At 46.4% G+C, this 22,018-nt stretch overlaps 1 protein-coding gene across 5 annotated transcripts; it reads right to left on the reverse strand.

Moving 5' to 3' along the window:
- Positions 1–8,740: 8,740 nt before the first annotated feature.
- On the reverse strand, positions 8,741–16,075 carry LOC139543500 (nuclear pore complex protein Nup214-like). Of its 5 annotated transcripts, XM_071349994.1 has the most exons (8): positions 15,224–16,075; positions 14,494–14,589; positions 11,422–11,655; positions 11,090–11,249; positions 10,796–10,837; positions 10,083–10,688; positions 10,011–10,046; positions 8,741–9,905 (listed from the first exon to the last, which is right to left on the reverse strand). In XM_071349994.1, exons 1-8 carry the CDS (start codon positions 15,809–15,811, stop codon positions 9,037–9,039), a joined length of 2,631 nt encoding a protein of 876 aa, XP_071206095.1. In that variant the 5' UTR covers positions 15,812–16,075; the 3' UTR covers positions 8,741–9,036. The 5 variants fall into 5 exon arrangements, with proteins under 5 accessions (XP_071206095.1, XP_071205838.1, XP_071205928.1 ...); XM_071349737.1 differs by having other exon boundaries at positions 8,741–10,046; XM_071349827.1 differs by having other exon boundaries at positions 10,011–10,688.
- Between the last annotated feature and the right edge of the window lie 5,943 nt (positions 16,076–22,018).

Raw genomic sequence — 22,018 nt, forward strand, 5'->3', positions numbered from 1 at the left:
GACAATTTGTTAAGAAAACTTGATGTCAAATTGTTTTGTGTTCTACTTGTAGCCCTGGTTGTCCTGAAAAGAAAATGGTAAAACACTTAATTGTGAGGCTAAATGTAATGGCTGGACATGCTGATAAATGAAAGTCAGATAAATGAAAAGTAATTTTTTTTCTGGGGTCTCGGAACTGATGGGGTTAACGGTATTATCTGCTGACAATTTGGCCTTCATCCCAAATCTGTGACCTCATCCTGCCCATTAAAAGAAAAAGAAATGTATGATCACTTACGATTTTAGCAGAACTGAAAGTGAAAATGGAAGAGCATTGTACTTACAAGAATTGATGCTGTTTTGAAGGAAAAGGGTGCGTGGTGACACCAAATATGGATTTGATTTAGATTTTTCTTCCGTTCACTGACTTTGCATTTAGTTAATTGATCAATGTAATCTATTAACATGTCTATTTTTGAAAGCATTCTTACTTTACAGCATTTTTTCAAACCTGCCTAAAACTTTTGCACAGTACTGTATATATAATTTTAAGGCAGCAGCATTTGACAGCTGTGCAAGGTGTGCGTAGACTTTCACCAGGCACTGTAAATAAGGGCCCCGCTCTCATTTCATTCCCATCTATGACCTGTTCCTCTCTGCTGTTGATGATCCCCAGGGATGCTCCTTTCTCTAGGCAGCTCGGTCTGCTGGCTCACCAGGACTTCTGCTCAATGGAAATAAAGTAAGAGCCAGAATCCATAGTCCACCATTCCTGGGTACAGGTCGGCCCTGTCAGAGTGCACATTAGAACAGGCGTCATTCATAGAGCAATTTACACACAACAAATACTAACCTGAACTGAGAGTGTTTTGACCTGTAACAGAGTGAATGAGAAAGACTCCTACAATAATAGTTTTAGTCAGGTTGCGACATGTCGACATTGTTAAATCCTATACTCACAACTTGTGCTAAGTTAGGATATTATACTGAATTGAATCGACCAGACTCAGAGGTAAACTTCCACGTCTTTACACCACCACTGTCCGTGTAACAAGCCCCGCATTCCTTTACTGACGTGGGGATGTCATATATCAGTACGCCACATCAATACACAGCAGTCATACCATTGGTAAGGTTGGTGTAAGAGATCTGTGGTGTATGACTTTCTCTGTAACTGTAGACTTGAAGAACAAGTACGTTTTGGTTAGGGTAAAAAGGGGGTGAAAACTGTACCCAGCCACAAGCTCAGTGGAAAACTTTGCTTTGTCTATCTGTAGTGTTTAGACCACATCTGCTCGTGGTAAAAAGAAATGTCAGCGGTAAGTGTTGGGGAAGCTACTCTGAAAATATAGTTTACCAAGCTACCAATTACCTCACACTGGAAGAAGTTGAGCTACAGTAAAGCTACCCATAAGAGAAATATAGTTTGTTTACCGATATCTAAAGCTACTTTCAAAACTGGCTCATGAAAAATGATCTATATGAAATGTCATTCAATACAAAGTCATGGAACATGACTGCAAAAACAGATCAATCTGGAGTCAGATATTACTGTAACAGAATGCTTGTCATTTAAAAAAGTGGGTACATTTTTTCATTAACCATGAAATCAAAGATTTGAATTTAGTTAAACTAGCATCAAGCTACTGCAAAATGTAGTTAAATTACTAGTTGAATTACTTGAAGCAGAACTACCCCAACACTGTCAGTGGTGGCATAATGTTTTTTAAAGGGTAAGACTTTATAATGACCAAATAATAAGCCATTGTTACACCGTTTATAAAATGTGAGTGAACAATTTGTGATTATTCCAGCATTTAAACATTAATTGCCATTACAGGAATTTATAATGGATTATTAATAAAGGTTTTCATGATATTTCTGAAAATGTTTTCAGAAAATGTTTTACTTTGTCTCTGCTGAGGTTATGAGTAATAAACACAGTAGACACGTAGGGAAGCATTGAGAGTCACTTGTATAACACACAGCATTCCGAAGCAGACAGCATGCACCCTGTAGAATCTCCTCTCTGCACTGGCAGTTCCTGAAATCAACACATTTGACAGGTTTCCAGGTCAGATCACACCTTGTTGGGTAGGAACAAGTACACACGTACAGTGCATTCAGAAAGTATTCAGACCCCTTGACTTTTTCCACATTTTGTTATGTTACAGCATTATTCTGAAAATGATTAAATTGTTTTTCCCCCCTCATCAATCAATAAAACAGGCAAAAACGGTTTTATACATTTTTGCAGATGTATTAGAAATAAAAAACAGAAATATCACATTAGGTATTCAGACCCTTTACTCGGTACTTTGTTTAAGCACCTTTGGCAGCGATTACAGCCTCAAGTCTCTTTGGATATGACGCTACAAGATTGGCACACCTGTATTTGGGGAGTTTCTCCCATTCTTATCTGCAGATCCTCTCAAGCTCTGTCAGGTTGGATGGGGAGCGTCGGGTTCAAGTCCAGGCTCTGGCTGGGCCATTCAAGGACATTCAGAGACTTGTCCCGAAGCCACCCCTGCGTTGTCTTGGCTGTTTGCTTAGGGTTGTTGTCCTGTTGGAAGGTGAACCTTCGCCCCAGTTTGAGGTCCTCAGGGCTCTGGAGCAGGTTTTCATAAAGGATCTCTCTGCACTTTGCTCTATTCATCTTTCCTTCAATCCTGACTAGTCTCCCAGTCCCTGCCACTGAAAAACATCCATACAGCATGATACTGCCACCACCATGCTTCACCATAGGGATGGTGCCAGGTTTCCTCCAGACGTGACGCTTGGCATTCAGGCCAAAGAGTTCAATCTTGGTTTCATCAGACCAGCGAATCTTGTTTCTCATGGTCTAAGAGTCTTTCGGTGGCTTTTGGCAAACTCCAAGCGGGCTGTCATGTGCCTTTTACTAAGGAGTGGCTTCCGTCTGGCCACTCTACCATAAGACCTGATTGGTGGAATGCTGCAGAGATTGTTGTCCTTCTGAAAGATTCCACAGATGAACTCTGGAGCTCTCTCAGAGTGACCATCGGGTTCTTGGTCACCTCCCTGGTCACCTCCCTGACCAAGGCCCTTCTCCCCCGATTGCTCAGTTTGGCCGGGCGGCCAGCTCTAGGAAGAGTCTTCATCCATTTAAGAATGATGGAGGCCACTGGGTTTTTGGGGACCTTCAACGCTGTAGAATTTCTTTGGAACCCTTCCCCAGATCTGTGCCTCAACACAACCCTGTCTCGGAGCTCTACGAACAATTCCTTCGACTTCTTGGCTTGGTTTTTGCTCTGACATGCACTGTCAACGGTGGGACCTTATATAGGACTGTCACGACTTCTTCCGAAGTCGATGCCTCTTCGGGTGGTGCTCGGCGGTCGACGTCACCGGTCTTCTAGCCATCATTGATCCATTTTTCATTTTCCATTGGTTTTGTCTCGTCTTCCTACACACCTGGTTTCAATCCCATTCAATACCTGTTGTGTATTTAACCCTCTGTTTCCCATCATGTCTTTGTCAGAGATTGTTTTATGTTCAGTGTCGTGTTGTTTGTATTTGGTGCGCGACGGGTCCTCGTACCCAATTTGTTTCATTTGTATTTATGGTTTTGGAGTTATGCTTTTTTTATTAAATTACTCCATTTTACCAAGTTTAATTCACCTGCGCCTGACTTCCCTGCCACCTATACACACAAATTGTGACAAGGACAGGTGTGTGGCTTTCCAAATCATGTCCAATCAATTGAATTTACCACAGCTGGACTCCAATCAAGTTGTACAAACATCTCAAGGATGATCAATGGAAACAGGATGCACCGGAGCTCAATTTCGAGTCTCATAGCAAAGGGTCTGATTACTTATGTAAATAAGCTATTTCTGTTTTTTAATTTAAGAAATTAGCAAAAAGTCTAAAAAAGTCTAAAAACCTGTTTTCACTTTGTCATTATGGGGTATAGTGTGTAGATTAATGAGGGAAAAAGTAATTTCATCAATTTTAGAATAATGCTGTAACGTAACAAAATGTGGAAAAAGTCAAGGGGTCTGAATACCTTCCAAACGCATCTGTGCCTGTACAGTATGGGGTTGTTGTGTTGTCTTACCTGAATGAAGAGCTACATTCTGAATGAAGAGCTACCCCAGACTGGCCCTCAGTGTCAAGGTTTTCAACGTTGGCATTGTCAGTCATCTCCAAGGAGGACATGTTTATCATGAGTCCTCTGCATTTTCCTGATGTTTGAGATATTAATTGTTCTGTGAAATGCAGATGTTATATGAATAGCGTCATTGTTTCCATATCCTGGTATGTCCTGCTCTGTGTTTGAGACGTCCTATATGTGGACAGTGTTTTAATAGTAACCAACCAGCAATATACAGGAACTTGTTGTAACGATAGTCATTTTCTTCCTCCTCCTCGGACGAGGAGAGGCGAGAAGGATTGGACCAATACGCAGAGTGGTTAGTTTCCATAGTGATTTAATATAACAAAACAATATGCGATACAAAATAACAAAATAACTACCGTGACAGTCCCGTGTGGCGAAACACTGACACAAGAACAAACACCCACAAAACACACGTGAAACCCCGGCTGCCTAAGTATGATTCTCAATCAGGGACAACGATTGATTGAGAATCATACCAGGCCGAACACACAAAAATCCCAACATAAAAATCACACATCGACAACCCACCCAACTCACGCCCTGACCATACTAAATAAATACAAAAACAAGGGAAAACAGGTCAGGAACGTGACAGAACCCCCCCCTTAAGGTGCGAACTCCGGGCGCACCTCCTAAACTCTAGGGGAGGGTCTGGGTGGGCGTCTGTCCGCGGTGGCGGCTCTGGCGCGGGACGTGGACCCCACTTAAACAATGTTTTTTCCCGCCTCTTTAATCGCCCCCGTGACCTCCTAACCACAACCACCCTCCATATCAACCCCACTGAACCAAGGGGTAGCACCGGACTGAGGGGCAGATCCTAGCTGGCGGGCGGCTCTGGCAGCTCCTGGCTGGCGGGCGGCTCTGGCAGCTCCTGGCTGGCGGGCGGCTCTGGCAGCTCCTGGCTGGCGGGCGGCTCTGGCAGCTCCTGGCTGGCGGGCGGCTCTGGCAGCTCCTGGCTGGCGGGCGGCTCTGGCAGCTCCTGGCTGGCGGGCAACTCTGGCTGCTCCTGGCTGGCGGGCGGCTCTGGCTGCTCCTGGCTGGCGGGCGGCTCTGGCTGCTCCTGTCTGGCGGACGGCTCTGGCTGCTCCTGTCTGGCGGACGGCTCTGGCTGCTCCTGTCTGGCGGACGGCTCTGGCTGCTCGGGACAGACGGGCAGCTCTGACGGCTCGGGACAGACGGGCAGCTCTGACGGCTCGGGACAGACGGGCAGCTCTGACGGCTCGGGACAGACGGGCAGCTCTGACGGCGCTGGGCAGGCGGGCAGCTCAGACGGCGCTGGGCAGGCGGGCAGCTCAGACGGCGCTGGGCAGGCGGGCAGCTTTGACGGCTCGGGACAGACGGGCAGCTCTGACGGCTCGGGACAGACGGGCAGCTCTGACGGCGCTGGGCAGGCGGGCAGCTCAGACGGCGCTGGGCAGGCGGGCAGCTCAGACGGCGCTGGGCAGGCGGGCAGCTCAGACGGCGCTGGGCAGGCGGGCAGCTCAGACGGCGCTGGGCAGGCGGGCAGCTCAGACGGCGCTGGGCAGGCGGGCAGCTCAGACGGCGCTGGGCAGGCGGGCAGCTCAGACAGCGCTGGGCAGGCAGGCAGCTCAGACAGCGCTGGGCAGGCGGGCAGCTCAGACAGCGCTGGGCAGGCAGGCAGCTCAGACAGCGCTGGGCAGGCAGGCAGCTCAGACTCTGGCTGCGCTGGAGAGGAGGAAGGCTCTGACAGCGCTGGACAGGTGGGAGCAACTGGAGAGAGAAGACTGAGAGACAGCCTGGTGCGGGGGGCTGCCACCAGAGGACTGGTACGTGGAGGTGGCACCGGATATACCGGACCGTGAAGGAGAACACGAGCTCTTGAGCACCGAGCCTGCCCAACCTTACCTGGCTGAATGTTCCCCGTAGCCCTGCCAGTGCGGCGAGGTGGAATAGCCCGCACTGGGCTATGCTGGAGAACCGGGGACACCATTTGTAAGGCTGGTGCCATGTACGCCGGCCCGAGGAGACGCACTGGAGACCAGATGCGTTGGGCCGGCTTCATGACACCCGGCTCGATGCCCAACCTAGCCCTACCAGTGCGGCGAGGTGGAATAGCCCGCACTGGGCTAAGCACGCGTACTGGGGACACCGTGCGCTCCACCGCATAACACGGTGTCTGACCAGTACGACGCCCTCTCACTCCACGGTAAGCACGGGGAGTTGGCTCAGGTCTCCTACCCGGCTTTGCCACACTCCGCGTGTACCCCCCCCCCCAAGAAATTTTGGGTCTGACTCTCGGGCTCCCAACCGCGTCGCCGCGCTGCCTCCTCATACCAGCGCCTCTCTGCCTTCGCTGCCTCCAACTCCGCCTTGGGACGGCGATATTCCCCTGGCTGAGCCCAGGGTCCCTTTCCGTCCAGGATCTCCTCCCAAGTCCAGGAGTCCTGTGTCTGTTTCTGCTGCTGCTGTCGCTGCCCTTTTCCACTCCGCTTGGTCCTTTGGTGGTGGGTGTTTCTGTAACGATAGTCATTTTCTTCCTCCTCCTCGGACGAGGAGAGGCGAGAAGGATCGGACCAATACGCAGAGTGGTTAGTTTCCATAGTGATTTAATATAACAAAACAATATGTGATACAAAATAACTACCGTGACAGTCCCGTGTGGCGAAACACTGACACAAGAACAAACACCCACAAAACACGCGTGAAACCCCGGCTGCCTAAGTATGATTCTCAATCAGGGACAACGATTGATTGAGAATCATACCAGGCCGAACACACAAAAATCCCAACATAAAAATCACACATCGACAACCCACCCAACTCACGCCCTGACCATACTAAATAAATACAAAAACAAGGGAAAACAGGTCAGGAACGTGACACTTGTGGTCTAAAGAGGACATTGAAGTTAATGTTTTATGAATAAAGAAGTGGTTTGTATCGTAGACATGAAGGGGCTATTTGCTTACAGATATACTACGTATTACCTGCACCTAAGGGTTTTCTAAGGGATCTAGAATATTTTCTCTGTATGCTGCCTGTGGGTATGCGTTTTATGGTGTGTGTGAGAGTTTGTAACAGTTATACTGTGTGTGTATGCAGTGTGAGTGTACAGTGTCACAGTGTAATAATTTCTGACACTATATAGTAAACGCTAAACAGTAAATACTTTTTAAAAAAAGAAGAAGATGAATATATCTATAATTATGTAACAGGGGAACTTTATGTAAGCTTTTCCATTAAAGTATTATTTTATCCTGAACTCTCATGTGTGTGGTAAATATATCTGCCTGTTGCTTCGGTTACAATCCCACTCAATCAATGTCTATATTGTCCCATTTGGGAAATATTCTTTTATTTTACCTTTATTTAACTTGGCAAGTCAGTTAAGAACAAATTCTTATTTTCAATGACGGCCTAGGAACAGTGGGTTTAACTGCCTTGTTCAGGGGCAGAAGGACAGATTTTTACCTTCAGCTCAGGGATTTTATCTTGCAACCTTTCGGTTACTAGTCCAACGCTCTAACCACTAGACTACCTGCCGTCCGCACTAGGCTACCTGCCGCTCTATAGGATGGAGGTCAGAGACCTGGCAGTGTGGTGCCAGGACAACAACCTCTCCGTCAATGTGAGCTAGACAAAGGAGTTTATCGTGGACTACAGGAAAAGGTGGGCCGAACAGGCCCACATTAACATCGACGTGGCTGTAGTGGAGCGGGTCGAGAGTTTCAAGTTCCTTGGTGTACACATCAGCAACAAACTATCATAGTCCAAACACACAAAGACAGTTGAAGAGGGCACGACAACACATTTTCCCCCTCAGGAGACTGAAAATATTTGGCCCCAAAAAGTTCTACAGCTGCACCATCGAGAGCATCCTGATCGGTTCCATCACCGCCTGGTATGGCAACTGCTCGGCATCTGACCGTAAGGCGCTACAGAGGGTAGTGCGTACAGCCCAGTACAGCCAAGCTTCCTGCCATCCAGGACCTATATACACTAGGCGGTGTCAGAGGACAATTGTCAAAGTCTCCAGACTGTTCTCTCTGCTACCGCACGGCAAGCAGACCAGAGTGCCAAGTCTATGACCAAAAGGCTCCTTAACAGCTTCTACCCCCAAGCCATAAGACTGCTGAACAATTAATCAAATGGCCACCCAGACTGTTTACATTGACACACCCCCCCATCTGTTATTATACTGCCGCTACTTGCTATTTATTATCTATGCATAGTCATTTCACCCCTACCTACATGTACAAATTACCTTGACTAACCTGTACCCCCGCACATTGACTCAGTACTGGTACCCCCTGTATACAGCCTCGTTATTGTGTTACTTTTTAGAATTTTTTACTTTAGTTTATTTGGTAAACATTTTCTTAACTCTTTCTTGAACTGCATTGTTGGTTAAGGGCTTGTAAGTAAGCATTTCACGGTAAGGTCTATACCCGTTTTATTCGGCGCATGTGACAAATAAAGTTTGATTTGATTGGTATGCCTTCAGTATGAAAACAGCAACACACACACACCAAACAAATACATAAAAATGGCTATGTGAGATCCATGTGTTAAGTGCGATGTACATATTGCACTTAATGGTAAATACAGAAACAATATGTAAGAAACTACAATTGCACCAACATAATATCAAGTTGTCACATTTGTATTTATTTAACCAGAATGTCCCATTGAGGTCAGAACACATATTTTTCAAAACATACCACATGAATTTAGGGACTGCATAAGAGTGAGACTGTTGTTTGAATGCCATCTTCTGGCAGAAAATTGGTAAATTATCATGGGTATATTACAGATATTAAATCAGTGAATGAAATACATTTAATTCAGTACAGAGAACATTAAATCCATCACAGTATTGGTACTGCATAACAAAGCAAAGTACACGTGTATATTAACATGGGCAAACTCATTGTATTATTATTTATTTACAATTTCTAGTGTAATCCCATGATGTGTAACCCTGATAACAGCATTTCTTCATTGATAGGAGAATGCTTGGTTTCGTTTTCTAAAATAGAAATCTCCACGACACCAGGCTGGTCTGCAGGCTTGCCAAAGGAGGATCCTGTTTTAGATTCAGGCTTGCCAAAGAGGGATAAACCTGTGCTAGATTCCGGCTTGCCAAATGAGAATCCTGTGTTAGATTCAGGCTTGCCAAAGAGGGATAAACCTGTGTTAGATTCAGGCTTGCCAAAGAGGGATAAACCTGTGCTAGATTCCGGCTTGCCAAATGAGAATCCTCTGTTAGATTCAGGCTTGCCAAAGAGGGATAAACCTGTGTTAGATTCAGGCTTGCCAAAGAGGGCTAAACCTGTGTTAGATTCAGGCTTACCAAATGAGAATCCTGTGTTAGATTCAGGCTTGCCAAACAGGGATAAACCTGTGTTAGATTCAGGCTTGCCAAAGAGGGATAAACCTGTGTTAGATTCAGGCTTGCCATAGAGGGATAAACCTGTGCTAGATTCCGGCTTGCCAAATGAGAATCCTGTGTTAGATTCAGGCTTGCCAAAGAGGGATAAACCTGTGTTAGATTCAGGCTTGCCAAAGAGGAGTGAACCTGTGTTAGATTCAGGCTTGCCAAAGAGGGATAAACCTGTGCTAGATTCCGGCTTGCCAAATGAGAATCCTGTGTTAGATTCAGGCTTGCCAAAGAGGGATAAACCTGTGTTAGATTCAGGCTTGCCAAACAGGGATAAACCTGTGTTAGATTCAGGCTTGCCAAACAGGGATAAACCTGTGCTAGATTCCGGCTTGCCAAATGAGAATCCTGTGTTAGATTCAGGCTTGCCAAAGAGGGATAAACCTGTGTTAGATTCCGGCTTGCCAAATGAGAATCCTGTGTTAGATTCAGGCTTGCCAAAGAGGGATAAACCTGTGTTAGATGCAGGCTTGCCAAAGAGGGATAAACCTGTGTTAGATGCAGGCTTGCTAAAGAGGGGTGAACCTGTGTTAGATTCAGGCTTGCCAAAGAGGGGTGAACTTGTGTTAGATTCAGGCTTGCCAAAGAGGGATGAGCCTGCGTTACATTTAGGCTTGCCAAAGGAGAAACCTGTGCTAGGCTTTTCCCTACTATTGTTGTCAGATAGTTTGGTGAAAAGACCGCTGTCAGTGTTTAATGCTGCCTTACAAAAATCATCCACGTCAACTGCAGGCTTACCACAAACACCGACAGGACAATTGAAAATGCTGCTACTTGTTGTAGGAGCAGGTTCAGTGTTAAGGACTGCTATACCAGCTCCAGATGCAGGTTTGGTGAACCCTTCAGTGTTAGATAAGGATTTAGTAAGCAGGGGATTGATGTTCATATTAGATGCCGATTTGGTCAAGAGAAGGTTGTCAGTGGTGGACAAGGGTTTGGTGAGGATGGCCTCTACTCTAGCAGCAGGTTTAGTGACATTCGATGGCCCTTTTTTGGTGAATAGGATCGCTGTGCCAGTTGGAGGTTTTCTCATGGAAGAGCACTTCAAGATAGAGGACTTTGTACAGAGGGAAAGGGGAGTGTCGCAGGTTACTGCAGGTTCCCCCATTACCAGGGCGGGCTTGAAGGCTGGGGGGCTCCCATTGGCTTGACCAATTGTCTTTGGAGCTGAAAGTGAAATAATTGCACAAACATTTTAGCTCACATAGGCTACAGTATTTAGTGAGTTTTTTTCCTGGAAAAATTCTGCATGCTGAGATTATAAACACACTTACATTGGCTGGGCTTTGGTGACTGAAGCATATGGATGGCTTTTACTGTGGAAATGGACACAGATGCACACATTATTATTATTTCTTACAAGCTTTTAAAACCCAGACTCCCAATTCAAGGGTTTTCAAAAGATATACAGTACCTCATTCACATCTCACGTGCAGTCTTAACCCACTGGGAACACACTAGTTGAATCAACGTTGTTTCCACGTCATTTTAAAGAAATTGCATTGAACCAACGTGGAATAGACATTGAATTGACGTCTGTGCCCAGTGGGGAACCTCTGAAATTCTACCTGTGTTCAATATCCTCTTCATTCCTCCATCACAGAAGCATTCCAACTGCTCCTTGAAATGAGTATAAGCTCTCTTCACTGTCCCAAAACCACACAGCGGGTCAATGTTGATGCTCAGCAGGTCTTCAGATACAGGAGAGCTACTGGGGTCTTGGTAGTGCTGGAAAGATTGAAGAAAGAAAACGGCTTCACATATAGCTGAACTTCCAGGGCAGCAAACTATGTCTGTTCATTTAAAGATATCATTCTGCAAAACCGATTATCCTCAAGATAATCCAGTTTCTACTTCTACTACTCTGTGTAAGGAGTATTAAACAAAGAAGTGCTTATACCTGAAGGAAGTATGCGTCATCTTGGGTCAGTGTGAGTTTCTTCAGCTCAGAGTCTCTCTTCTTCAGCGCAATAATCTCCTGCTCCAGACGCTGCAGTTGGGCCTCCGCCCGGTTCACCTCCACCTTCTCCTGAGCCCTGATCAGCTCCTTCACCTCGTTGCCCCTCCGCTCCAGGTATACTTTCAGCTCTGAGAGGGTCCTGGTGCTGTCCAGAACAGCTTCCCTTGCAGAGCGCTGATCGAAAGGAATATAGTGATTTAGACCCTGCCTCAATGTTCTGGTACTTAATTACCCCCCGACAAAGATCAACAGGGAGTCAGTCGATAGAGTGACCACATAAATACCAATATAAACAAACAGCATTTCAATGTCTGTGCCCTTGTTGTCACGATCGTCGTTTGGATGAAGAGAGGACCAAGGCGCAGCGTGATAACAATACATCTTCTATTTATTGAACGAAGACGAAACGAAGAACCGGACTGAGGGGCGGCTCCGGACGCTCCTGACTGGTGGGCGGCTCCGGCAGCTCCTGACTGGCGGGCGGTTCCGGCGGCTCCTGACTGGCGGGCGGCTCCGGCGGCTCCTGACTGGCGGGCGGCTCCGGCGGCTCCTGACTGGTGGGTGGCTCCGGCGGCTCCTGACTGGCGGGCGGCTCCTGACTGGCGGGCGGCTCCTGACTGACGGACGGTTCTAGCGGCTCCTGACTGACGGGCGGCTCTAGCGGCTCAGGACAGACGGGCGGCTTTGACGGCTCAGGACAGACAGGCGGCTCTGACGGCTCCGGACAGACGGCGGCTCTGACGGCTCCGGACAGACGGGCGGCTCTGACGGCTCCGGACAGACGGGCGGCTCTGACGGCTCCGGACAGACGGGCGGCTCTGACGGCTCCTGACTGACGGGCGGCTCTAGCGGCTCAGGACAGACGGGCGGCTTTGACGGCTCAGGACAGACGGGCGGCTCTGACGGCTCCGGACAGACGGGCGGCTCTGACGGCTCCGGACAGACGGGCGGCTCTGACGGCTCCGGACAGACGGGCGGCTCTGACGGCTCCGGACAGACGGGCGGCTCTGACGGCTCCGGACAGACGGGCAGTGCAGGCGGAGCTGGGCAGACGGGCAGCGCAGGCGGCGCTGGGCAGACGGGCAGCGCAGGCGGCGCTGGGCAGACGGGCAGCGCAGGCGGCGCTGGGCAGACGGGTAGCGCAGGCGGCGCTGGGTAGACGGCAGACTCTGGCCTGCTGAGGCGCACAGTAGGCCTGGTGCGTGGTGCCGGAACTGGTGGTACCGGGCTAAGGACACACCTCAAGGCTAGTGCGGGGAGCAGCAACAGGGCGAACAGGGCTCTGGAGACGCACTGGAAGCCTGGTGCGTGGTGTTGGCACTGGTGGTACTGGACTGGGGCGAGGAGGTGGCACCGGATAGACCGGACCGTGAAGGCGTACTGGAGCTCTTGAGCACCGAGCCTGCCCAACCTTACCTGGTTGAATGCTCCCCGTAGCAGGTTATTCCACCTCCCCGCACTGGGCTGTGCTGGCGAACCGGGGACACCATGCGTAAGGCTGGTGCAATGTACACCGGCCCGAGGAGACGCACTGGAGACCAGATGCGTTGAGCCGGCTTCATGGCACCTGGCTCGATGCCCACTCTAGCCCGGCCGATACGAGGAGCTGGGATGTACCGCACCGGGCTATGCACACGTACAGGAGACACCGTGCGCTCTTCCGCATAACACGGTGTCTGCCCGTACTCTCGCTCTCCACGGTAAGCACGGGGAGTTGGCGCAGGTTTCCTACCTGACTTCGCCACACTCCCCTTTATCCCCCCCCAAGAAATTTTTGGGGCTGCCTCTCTGGCTTCCAGCCACGCTTCCGTGCTGCCTCCTCATACCACCGCCTCTCGGCTTTAGCTGCCTCCAGCTCATCACGAGGGCGGCGATATTCTCCAGATTGTGCCCAGGGTCCTCCGCCGTCCAGAATTTCCTCCCAAGTCCATGAGTCCTGCGATCGCTGCTGCTGCCTTTTACCACGTTGCTTGGTCCTTTGTTGGTGGGTGATTCTGTCACGATCGTTGTTTGGATGAAGAGAGGACCAAGGCGCAGCGTGATAACAATACATCTTCTATTTATTGAACGAAGACGAAACGAAGAACACTTGACAAACTAACAAAACAACAAATGAACGAACGTGAAGCTATACTACGACAAGTGCAGACACAGGCAACTTACGTAATGACATAGACAATCACCCACGAACTACCTAATAAAGAAAATAAAGATAACTAAGGCCAGGGCGTGACACTTGTAAAGAAACATTCACTAGAACAGATAGTTTTATTTAATGCAAAATCATTTTAATGTTAATCGTCATATCCCACATATGTTTTACAAATATGTCCTGCAGAATGTGCTGCCCTTTGGTCTGATATGCATTTGGCAACATGTCAGCGCAAGGCCAAGCTTCAGCGCCTGATCAAGACGGTGGGAAAGATCATTGGTAGTATGGACCAAGAATCAGCTGCTTTCAGCCTGTACACAAAACTCATCCTCTAAAAATGTATCATTTTACAGGACAGTACACATCCCCTTCACCCGAAATTCAGTCATAGCCTGACTAGGGGAAGACGACTTCTTTAAAAAAGAAGCTCAGGAAAAACAGATATAAGGACTCTTTAATTCCAACAGCCATTAGGCTGTACAATGGATAGTCTAATTGGACTGTTGACTAGTTGATAGGTGTGTACAGTAAATATATATTGCACTTGCACTGTAAATCATATAAAATATATTGTGTAATATTCTGAGTTTTTATGTATTTTGTTTTTTTAAGCAAATTACCAAATTAATATATCCCTGGTGGGATAATAAAGGTGATCTAATCAAATCAATCTAATCTCATTAAAGATGCACTGGTACTTTAGAAAGCTAATAGGATGGCGATAACAGATTCAATGCAGTACAACATGTGTACAGATAAAGTTATGGCAGATTAAGTTAACTTCAAACACCACCACCACTCCCTCTCTCTGACCTTGATCATATACAGTAGCCCATCTCTTCCAAAACATCCTATCTCACCTTAAACGACATCAAAGCTCCCCTCAGGTGCTCCACCTCCTCTTCCTTTTCCTTGACTTTCTGTCGACATGATCCTCTTGTGGCTTCTGTCTCTTTCTGTGAGCAGAGAAGCCCCAGACAACTCAACATGAGCTTTCCACTTTCTTAACAAACAAATGCACTAATAGCAACAAAGGAAACATGATAAGTAGAGCTGAACAGAGAGTGACACACGTGATACTATATGTGATAACCAGCATAGATCAGGATGTGATTTACAAGATTAGGCTAATTGGCAGAACTAAATCACTGTGCCAGAGCGCTTCAGATTACCTTTTACATAAAGCTAAATTATGTTCCCCCAATGAGTTTTAGCCAGGCCTGCGTAGCAACCAAGTGGTGCACTGCCCAAAGCTCTGGTCTGCTCTATAAAACCTATGTAAATTACAATCGCCAGAACGGCCAAACGAAACAACATTTTACGGCCGTTTGGGCCTCTAACATTAGAACAAGTTCGATCTCCACGATTCATTATTTTAAAGTTAGCTACAAATTCAGATATTTTATTAAGTAGTGATCCATTCTGACTACTACATTTGTCATCACACAGGACCACGCTGGGTTAGGTTGACTCTCTCAGGCAGGATGAAAAGGACTACATCGCCATCAGTAGTTTTCAATAGGAAAATCGTGGATGACGTCAGCGCTACCACGATCTACTGGTTTTAATGTCTATGGTTTTAGCACCTACCTGCTTCTCCATTCTTTCATCTGATGCAGGGACGGTGACATGGCCTTTGTGATCGTACAGTGCACAACTCACACACACACACAGTTTGTCGGTTCTGCAGTAAACCTCCAGCAGTTTGTGATGAGTTGAGCAAACCCGTTCCTGTAATCGTCGGGTGGCATCCAACAGTTTGTGCCTTCCAAAGGAAGGGTTTTCATAGTGGGGCTTTAGGTGAGTCTCACAGTACGAGGCCAGACACACCAGGCAGGACTTGACAGCTTGGTTCGCTCCTCTAGTGCAGAAGTCACATGCAACCACATCTTCCGTAAGAGGAGCAGCTTGGAGTTCTGTCTTCTTCAGTTTCGCCAACATTTCCGCCAGAATAGTATTTCGGTTCAGAGTGGGCCAAGGTTGTGTAAGACTTTCTTTGCACTGGGGGCAGATCTGACCTCCCATCTGGTCCTCCTGCTCCCATAAGCCCTGGATACAGCCCATACAGTGACTGTGTCCACAAGGCATAGTCACCGGATCTTTCAGCAGGTCTAGACAGATGGGACAGTTGAAGAGGTCCTGTTCCAATGAGATAGAGGCTGTCATTTTACTCGACATTGTGTCTGATCTACAGCTAACCAAGTTGTGTGCGGTAACTAGCCTAGAGCGTAAAATACAGAACTGAGGTGGGTACTTCACTGACTGAAGAGAACGCAAACATAGTGTAAAAAAAAAAAAAGAGTTTCATTTCTCTTGAAATCCTGACTCACTGTGGGTATGGTCACATTGTTCATTAGTTTTGTCTCTCTGACGCTCGAGGTTGCCAGGCTTCTCGTCATAACGCGCACCTGTCACCAACGTTGTGCGCGCCAGCGCTTCATCGGACTCAATCACGTCATTGATTGCCTGCCATATATCTGTCACTTCCTCATTTTCATTCCCGTGTCTGCATTGATGTTGTTTTGTTTCTCTTGTCCAGACGCTGCTCTGGCTTTGTTTCTATTTATTATAAAATCCTCACCCTGTACTTGCTTCCCGTTTCCCAGCGTCTGTCGTTACGGAACCGTTTCAAGTTTATATAAAATTCTCTAACTTCTGTAGGGTTATCAAGTTTCCACACATCTACTGATATGTGGCTATTATTCTCTTTCTATCGTATATTGTTACTCAACATACCGAATATGGTAATGGACATTTTCTTTGTATAGTTTGAGGCTTTTTTAATGATCATATATATGCAGCTTCTTCTTACTGTCACAAATTTAACAGATGTGTACGCAGTTAAATTATGAACTCTTGAGATTATTTTATAGAATACATAGTTAAGTTTGTATTTACTCTGAAAATTGATTACATATACACAGTGTACAAAACATTAGGAACACCTTCCTAATATTGAGTTGCATCCCCTTTGCCTTCAGAACATCCTCAATTCGTCGGGGCGTGGACTCTACAAGGTGTCGAAAGCGGTCGTTATCCACACGTGAAACTGTTGACCGTGAAAAACCCAGCTGGGTTGCAGTTCTTGACACTCAAACCGATGCGCGTGGCACCGACTACCATACCCCGTTCAAAGCCACTTAAATATTTTGTCTTGCACACATACACAATCAATGTCTCAAAGCCTAAAAATGCTTATTCAACCTGTCTCCTCCCCTTCATCTACACTGATTGAAGTGGATTTAACAAGTGACATCAATAAGGGATCATAGCTTTCACCTGGTCAGTCTGTCATGAATAGAGCAGGTGTTCCTAATGTTTTGTACACTCAGTGTAAGTACAATGCGATATCTATTTTCACTTTCAGTTCCGCTCATACATGTATTCTTATTTTAATGTACACGATGAGGTCGCAGATTTGGGATAAAGACCAAATTGGCAGCAGAGAATATCATTAACTGTATCAGTCCCGAGACCCCAGCAAAAATCGTATTTTCATTTATCTGACTTTCATTTATCTGCATGTCCAGCTCTTATATATACATTTTTAAGACAACCAGGGCTACAAGTAGAACACAAAACAATTTGGCATCAACATTTGCATTCATGAGTTTTATTGACAAATTGTCAATATAAAACTAAGGTCTTCCAAAGAAATGTATATTCATATATGCTGTAATTACAGAAATGGTTTGCTCAAAAAATTAATTAATATCCAACTAGTCAGTGACAACTAGATTGTGACAGCAACTATGTGAGGTTATTACAGTATTATAGATACTATGTCCTAGGATTCCTTATGATCTTCTAACGACTCTTGAGTAGCGTTTGAGCGTCATAGAGCAAAACATATTACATGTGCTATTACATGTGCATGTTTGTGGGAGCTCAGCTATTCATAGATTGTTTATAGTTTGTAACTCAAACAATTTGAATCAACTTTTGTTTTTAAAGTGAAATTTCAACCACAGGATTATGTCATCGTGTTAGCCAAATTTTTACATAGACAAACCTTGTATAAAATATGTTGAATTTGTACCTTTAAAACAACGTCAGATCTTCAACATTATATCCACTATCAGAAAAACAAAACAATAGGGAGCACTGTGATCTATCTAAAGATACACTTTGGTCTCCCATCCAGGATTTTAACCAAACCCAGCCCTGCTTAGTTATGGTATTTGTCAGTAACTATTTTCAATGTGCTATCATGAATGATTGTTGAGAGTTCTCTACTTAAAAACTAAATAGATTTACTGTTTCTATCGAAGCCATTCCAAAGAGTAGGTTTAAAACCTCTTAAGGATCCGCCCCTTTTTTTCAATTCTCGCCTAAAATGACATACCCAAATCTAACTGCCTGTAGCTCAGGCCCCGAAGCAAGGATATGCATATTCTTGGTACCATTTGAAAGGAAACACTTTGAAGTTTGTGGAAAAGTGAATGGAATGTAGGAAAATATAACACAATAGATCTGGTAAAAGATAATACAAAGAAAAAACAACTGTTCTTTTGTATTGTTTTTTTAAATGAAAGAGAAAGGCCATCATGTATTATTCCAGCCCAGGTGCAATTTAGATTTTGTCCACTAGATGGCAGCAGTGGACGTGCACAGTTTTAGACTGATCCAATGAACCATTGTATTTAAAAATATGAAGACTGCCCAAATGTGCCTAATTTCTTTTCATGTTCAGAATTATGCACTCTCCTGAAACAATAGCATGGTATTCTTTCACTGTAAGAGCTACAGTAAATTGGACAGTGCAGTTAGATTAACAAGAATTTAAGCTTTCTGACAATATCAGATATGTCTATGTCCTGGGAAATGTTCTTGTTACTTACAACCTCATGCTAATCGCATTAGCCTACTATAGCTCAACTGTCCCGTGGAAGGGACACCGATCCCGAATAAGTTTTTAACAAAGAAAATTAAATGTAACCATACTTTATAACTAAAATAATCAATGATGACATTTAGGCCTACAGTATATAGCATTTGCAAAGTCATCATCAGCCATTGTTTCAATTCAACCCAGATTTCAAACAAAAATTGACAATACAACAGTCCTAGGGTTTCAAGCTCTGGTTGATTTCAAATGTAATTATATGGTTTAGGGGGTTAAGTAGAGTAGATGGGTTTGTGTTTAGTGTAGGTGTCTAGCTGTGTCTATGGTTGCCTGAATGGTTCTCAATCAGAGACAGATGTCATTAATTGTCTCTGATTGGGAGCCATATTTAAGACAGCCATAGGCACTAGGTTAATGTGGGTAATTGTCTATGTTGTACGTTTGTAGCTTGTGTGTGCACTTACGTCTTTAGCTTCACGATCGTTTTGGTTTCAGTTTGTTAAAGTGTTCGTTGCGTGTTTTTTCCTTTTCTCTAAAATAAAAGAGAATGTATTTTGCACACGCTGCGCCTTGGTCCACTCTCTCTCAGCAAGACGATCGTGACATGGATTCATGTCTCCATCTCAAAAAAAATTAAGTTAAAGAATAGGACTAAATCAAATAAAACTTTATTTAAAGTGCATTTGTTGACAAGTTAACAAATTATATATTGGATTCACGTCTCCATTGTAGAATAATAGTGAAAACATCAAAACTATAAAATAACACTGTAGTAACCAGAAAAGTGTTAAACAAATCCAAATATATTTTATATTTGTGATTCTTCAAAGTAGCCAACATTTGCTCTGAAAGATTTTTCAAGTGCAGTCACAAAAAACATCAAGCGCTATGATGAAACTGGCTCTCATGAGGTCCGCTGCAGAGGATAAGTAACAGACACATTTCAACATCAACTGTTCAGAGGTGACTGTGTGAATCAGGCCTTCATGGTTGAATTGCTGCAAAGAAACCACTACTAAAGGACACCAATAATAAGAAGAGACTTGCTTGGGCCAAGAAACAGTCCTTTGGTCTGGAGTCCAAATTTGAGATTTTTGGTTCCAACAGCCCTGTCTTTGTGAGACGCAGAGTAGGTGAACGGATTATCTCCACATGTGTGGTTCCCACCGTGAAGCATGGAGGAGTAGGTGTGATGGTGTGGGGTTGCTTTGTTGGTGGCATTGTTGGTGATTTATTTAGAATTCAAGGCACACTTAACCAGCATGGCTACCATAGCATTCTGCAGCTATACGCCATCCCATCTGGTTTGCGGCAACTCAAAACACACCTCCAGACTGTGTAAGGGCTATTTGACCAAGAAGAGTGATGGATTGCTGCATCAGATGACCTATAGAATGTAATCTCATTGATCAACGTCTCAACCAAATATTACCCAACTATCCACATTGAAATGACCTAGTGTGCCCAGTGGAATATCTTATAATAGCATTTCCCAAACTCGGTCCTCGGGACCACAATGGGTGCACATTTAGATTTTTGCCCTGATTGCTGATTCAAATGATCAAATCTTAATGATTAGTTTATTATTTGAATCAGCTGTGTAGTGCTAGGGCAAAAAAACAAAATGTGCACCCCTTGGGGTCCCGAGTGTAACGTAGACGCAGGGAGTCAGGAAGCAGGTGCAGTTAGTGAGTTTAATAACAACGAACATGGAACGATACAAAACAAGAGAAGTGTCTGACATGGAAACACAAACAAAACCTGATGACTAGTAACAAAAGAGTGCTAAATAAAGAGTAAGTAATCAGGAAGTAATGAAGTTCAGGTGTGACTGATGAGACGCAGGTGTGCGTAATGGTGGTTGACAGGTGTGTGTGAAGATGGGTTGCCAGGACTGGTGGTTAGTAGACCGGCGACATCAAACACTGGAGGGGAGGAGCGCGAGTAGACGTGACAGTACCCTCCCCCCCAACACAAGGCTCCAGCCGCAGAACAACCCCAGCCAGGGGGACGGCCCTGAGGGCGAGGAGCGGGCCGGGCGGCAAAGGTGGAAATCTCGGATGATGTTGGGATTTAGATTCTAGTGGACCCTAGAATGTCGTCCACTGGAACCAAACACTGCTCCTCTACCCCTCCCAGTCTACGAGTTACTCAATCAATCAATCAAGTTAATTTTATATAGCCCTTCGTACATCAGCTAATATCTCGAAGTGCTGTACAAAAAACTCAGCCTAAAACCCCAAACAGCAAGCAATGCAGGTGTAGAAGCACGGAGCCGATCCCCACGATGTCGGGAGTCCAGGAGGGATCTGACTGCATAGGCGGGGCTTCCCTCAATGTCCAGGGGAGGTGGAGGGATGTCGTGGGGGACGGCATCAGCCAGGGGACCAAGAACCACCGGCCTGAGGAGGAAAATGTGAAAAGAGGGTGAGATCCGGTAGTTAGAGGGGAGTTGTAATCTGTATGTTATCTCGTTGAGCGTCCGTAGGACCTTGAACGGCACCACAAACCGGGGACTCAGCTTCTTATAGGGCAGGCAGAGCGGGAGGTTCCTGGTGGAGAGCCAGACGTGATCACAAGGATGGAACACGGGCGCCTACTGCGGTGGCGATGCGCCTGCTCCTTCCGACTGCGGACGGCGCGCTGGAGCCTCACGTGAGCATTGTTCCACACCTCTTCTGGGTGCCTGAACCACTCGTCCACCGCAAGAGCATTGATCTGGCTCGAAGTCCACAGGGCCAGGGCTAGCTTGTAACCCAAAACACACTGGAAGGGAGTCAGCCCGGTGGAGGAATGGCACAATGAATTCTGGGCGTATTCCACCCAAGGAAGGAATTGGGCCCACTACCCCTGCCGGTCCTGGCAGTGACTCCTCAGGAACCTCCCCAGCTCCTGGTTCATCCTCTCCACCTGCCCGTTAGACTGAGGCCGGTACCCGGAAGTGAGGCTGACCGTGATCCCCAGCTTCTCCATGAAGGCTTTCCTGGTGCATGGGTCCCACGGTGAGGGTGAGTGGTGCGGTGATGTGCATCACTGTGCTGGATCCCAATGGTTGTGTGTCCAGAACTTGGATAAGAAAAGGAGAGGAAAGCGGGGATGAGGTTCAGTTCAAGGAGAAGGCGAGGGCCTGGTCAATGAAGTGTTCAGCGGCACCACAGTCCACTAGAGCTGTAGAGCCAACACTTGAGGGCCAGCCTGCCAATGAAATATGAACCGTAAAGGGTTTGGCGGAAAACAATGAAAATGGGATACTCACGCCTACCCTGGGATATGGAAGGTCACGAGTCCCCTCTGCTCTAGTGGACTCTGGGTTAGGGCTCATCGGACACCACTGAAGCTGGTGCCACTCCTGGCCACAATAGGGACAGAGCAGGAGCTGCCTCCCCGGCGATGCCGCTCTGCCGCGGAGAGGTGTGTGCCCCCTAACTCCATGGGTTCAGACTCTGATTCAGAACGGTCAAAGAAGGAGGGAGAGAAGCGATGGAGAAGGTTATCCAGACAGATGGCTATCACGATGAGTGAGTCCAAGTTTAGATTGT

Source organism: Salvelinus alpinus, chromosome 1, assembly GCF_045679555.1.
Source record: "Salvelinus alpinus chromosome 1, SLU_Salpinus.1, whole genome shotgun sequence".
Lineage (NCBI taxonomy): Eukaryota > Metazoa > Chordata > Actinopteri > Salmoniformes > Salmonidae > Salvelinus > Salvelinus alpinus.

Excerpts from the sequence above, each read along its gene's own strand:
- LOC139543500 (XM_071349656.1), bottom strand. The coding sequence starts at position 15,811 with ATGTCGAGTAAAATGACAGCCTCTATCTCATTGGAACAGGACCTCTTC. Across the intron at positions 11,656-14,493 it reads GAGCTTTGATGTCGTTTAAG|CGCTCTGCAAGGGAAGCTGT; the intron begins GTGAGATAGGAT and ends CCTTTCGATCAG. Across the intron at positions 10,838-11,089 it reads GAAGAGGATATTGAACACAG|TAAAAGCCATCCATATGCTT; the intron begins GTAGAATTTCAG and ends CCATTTCCACAG.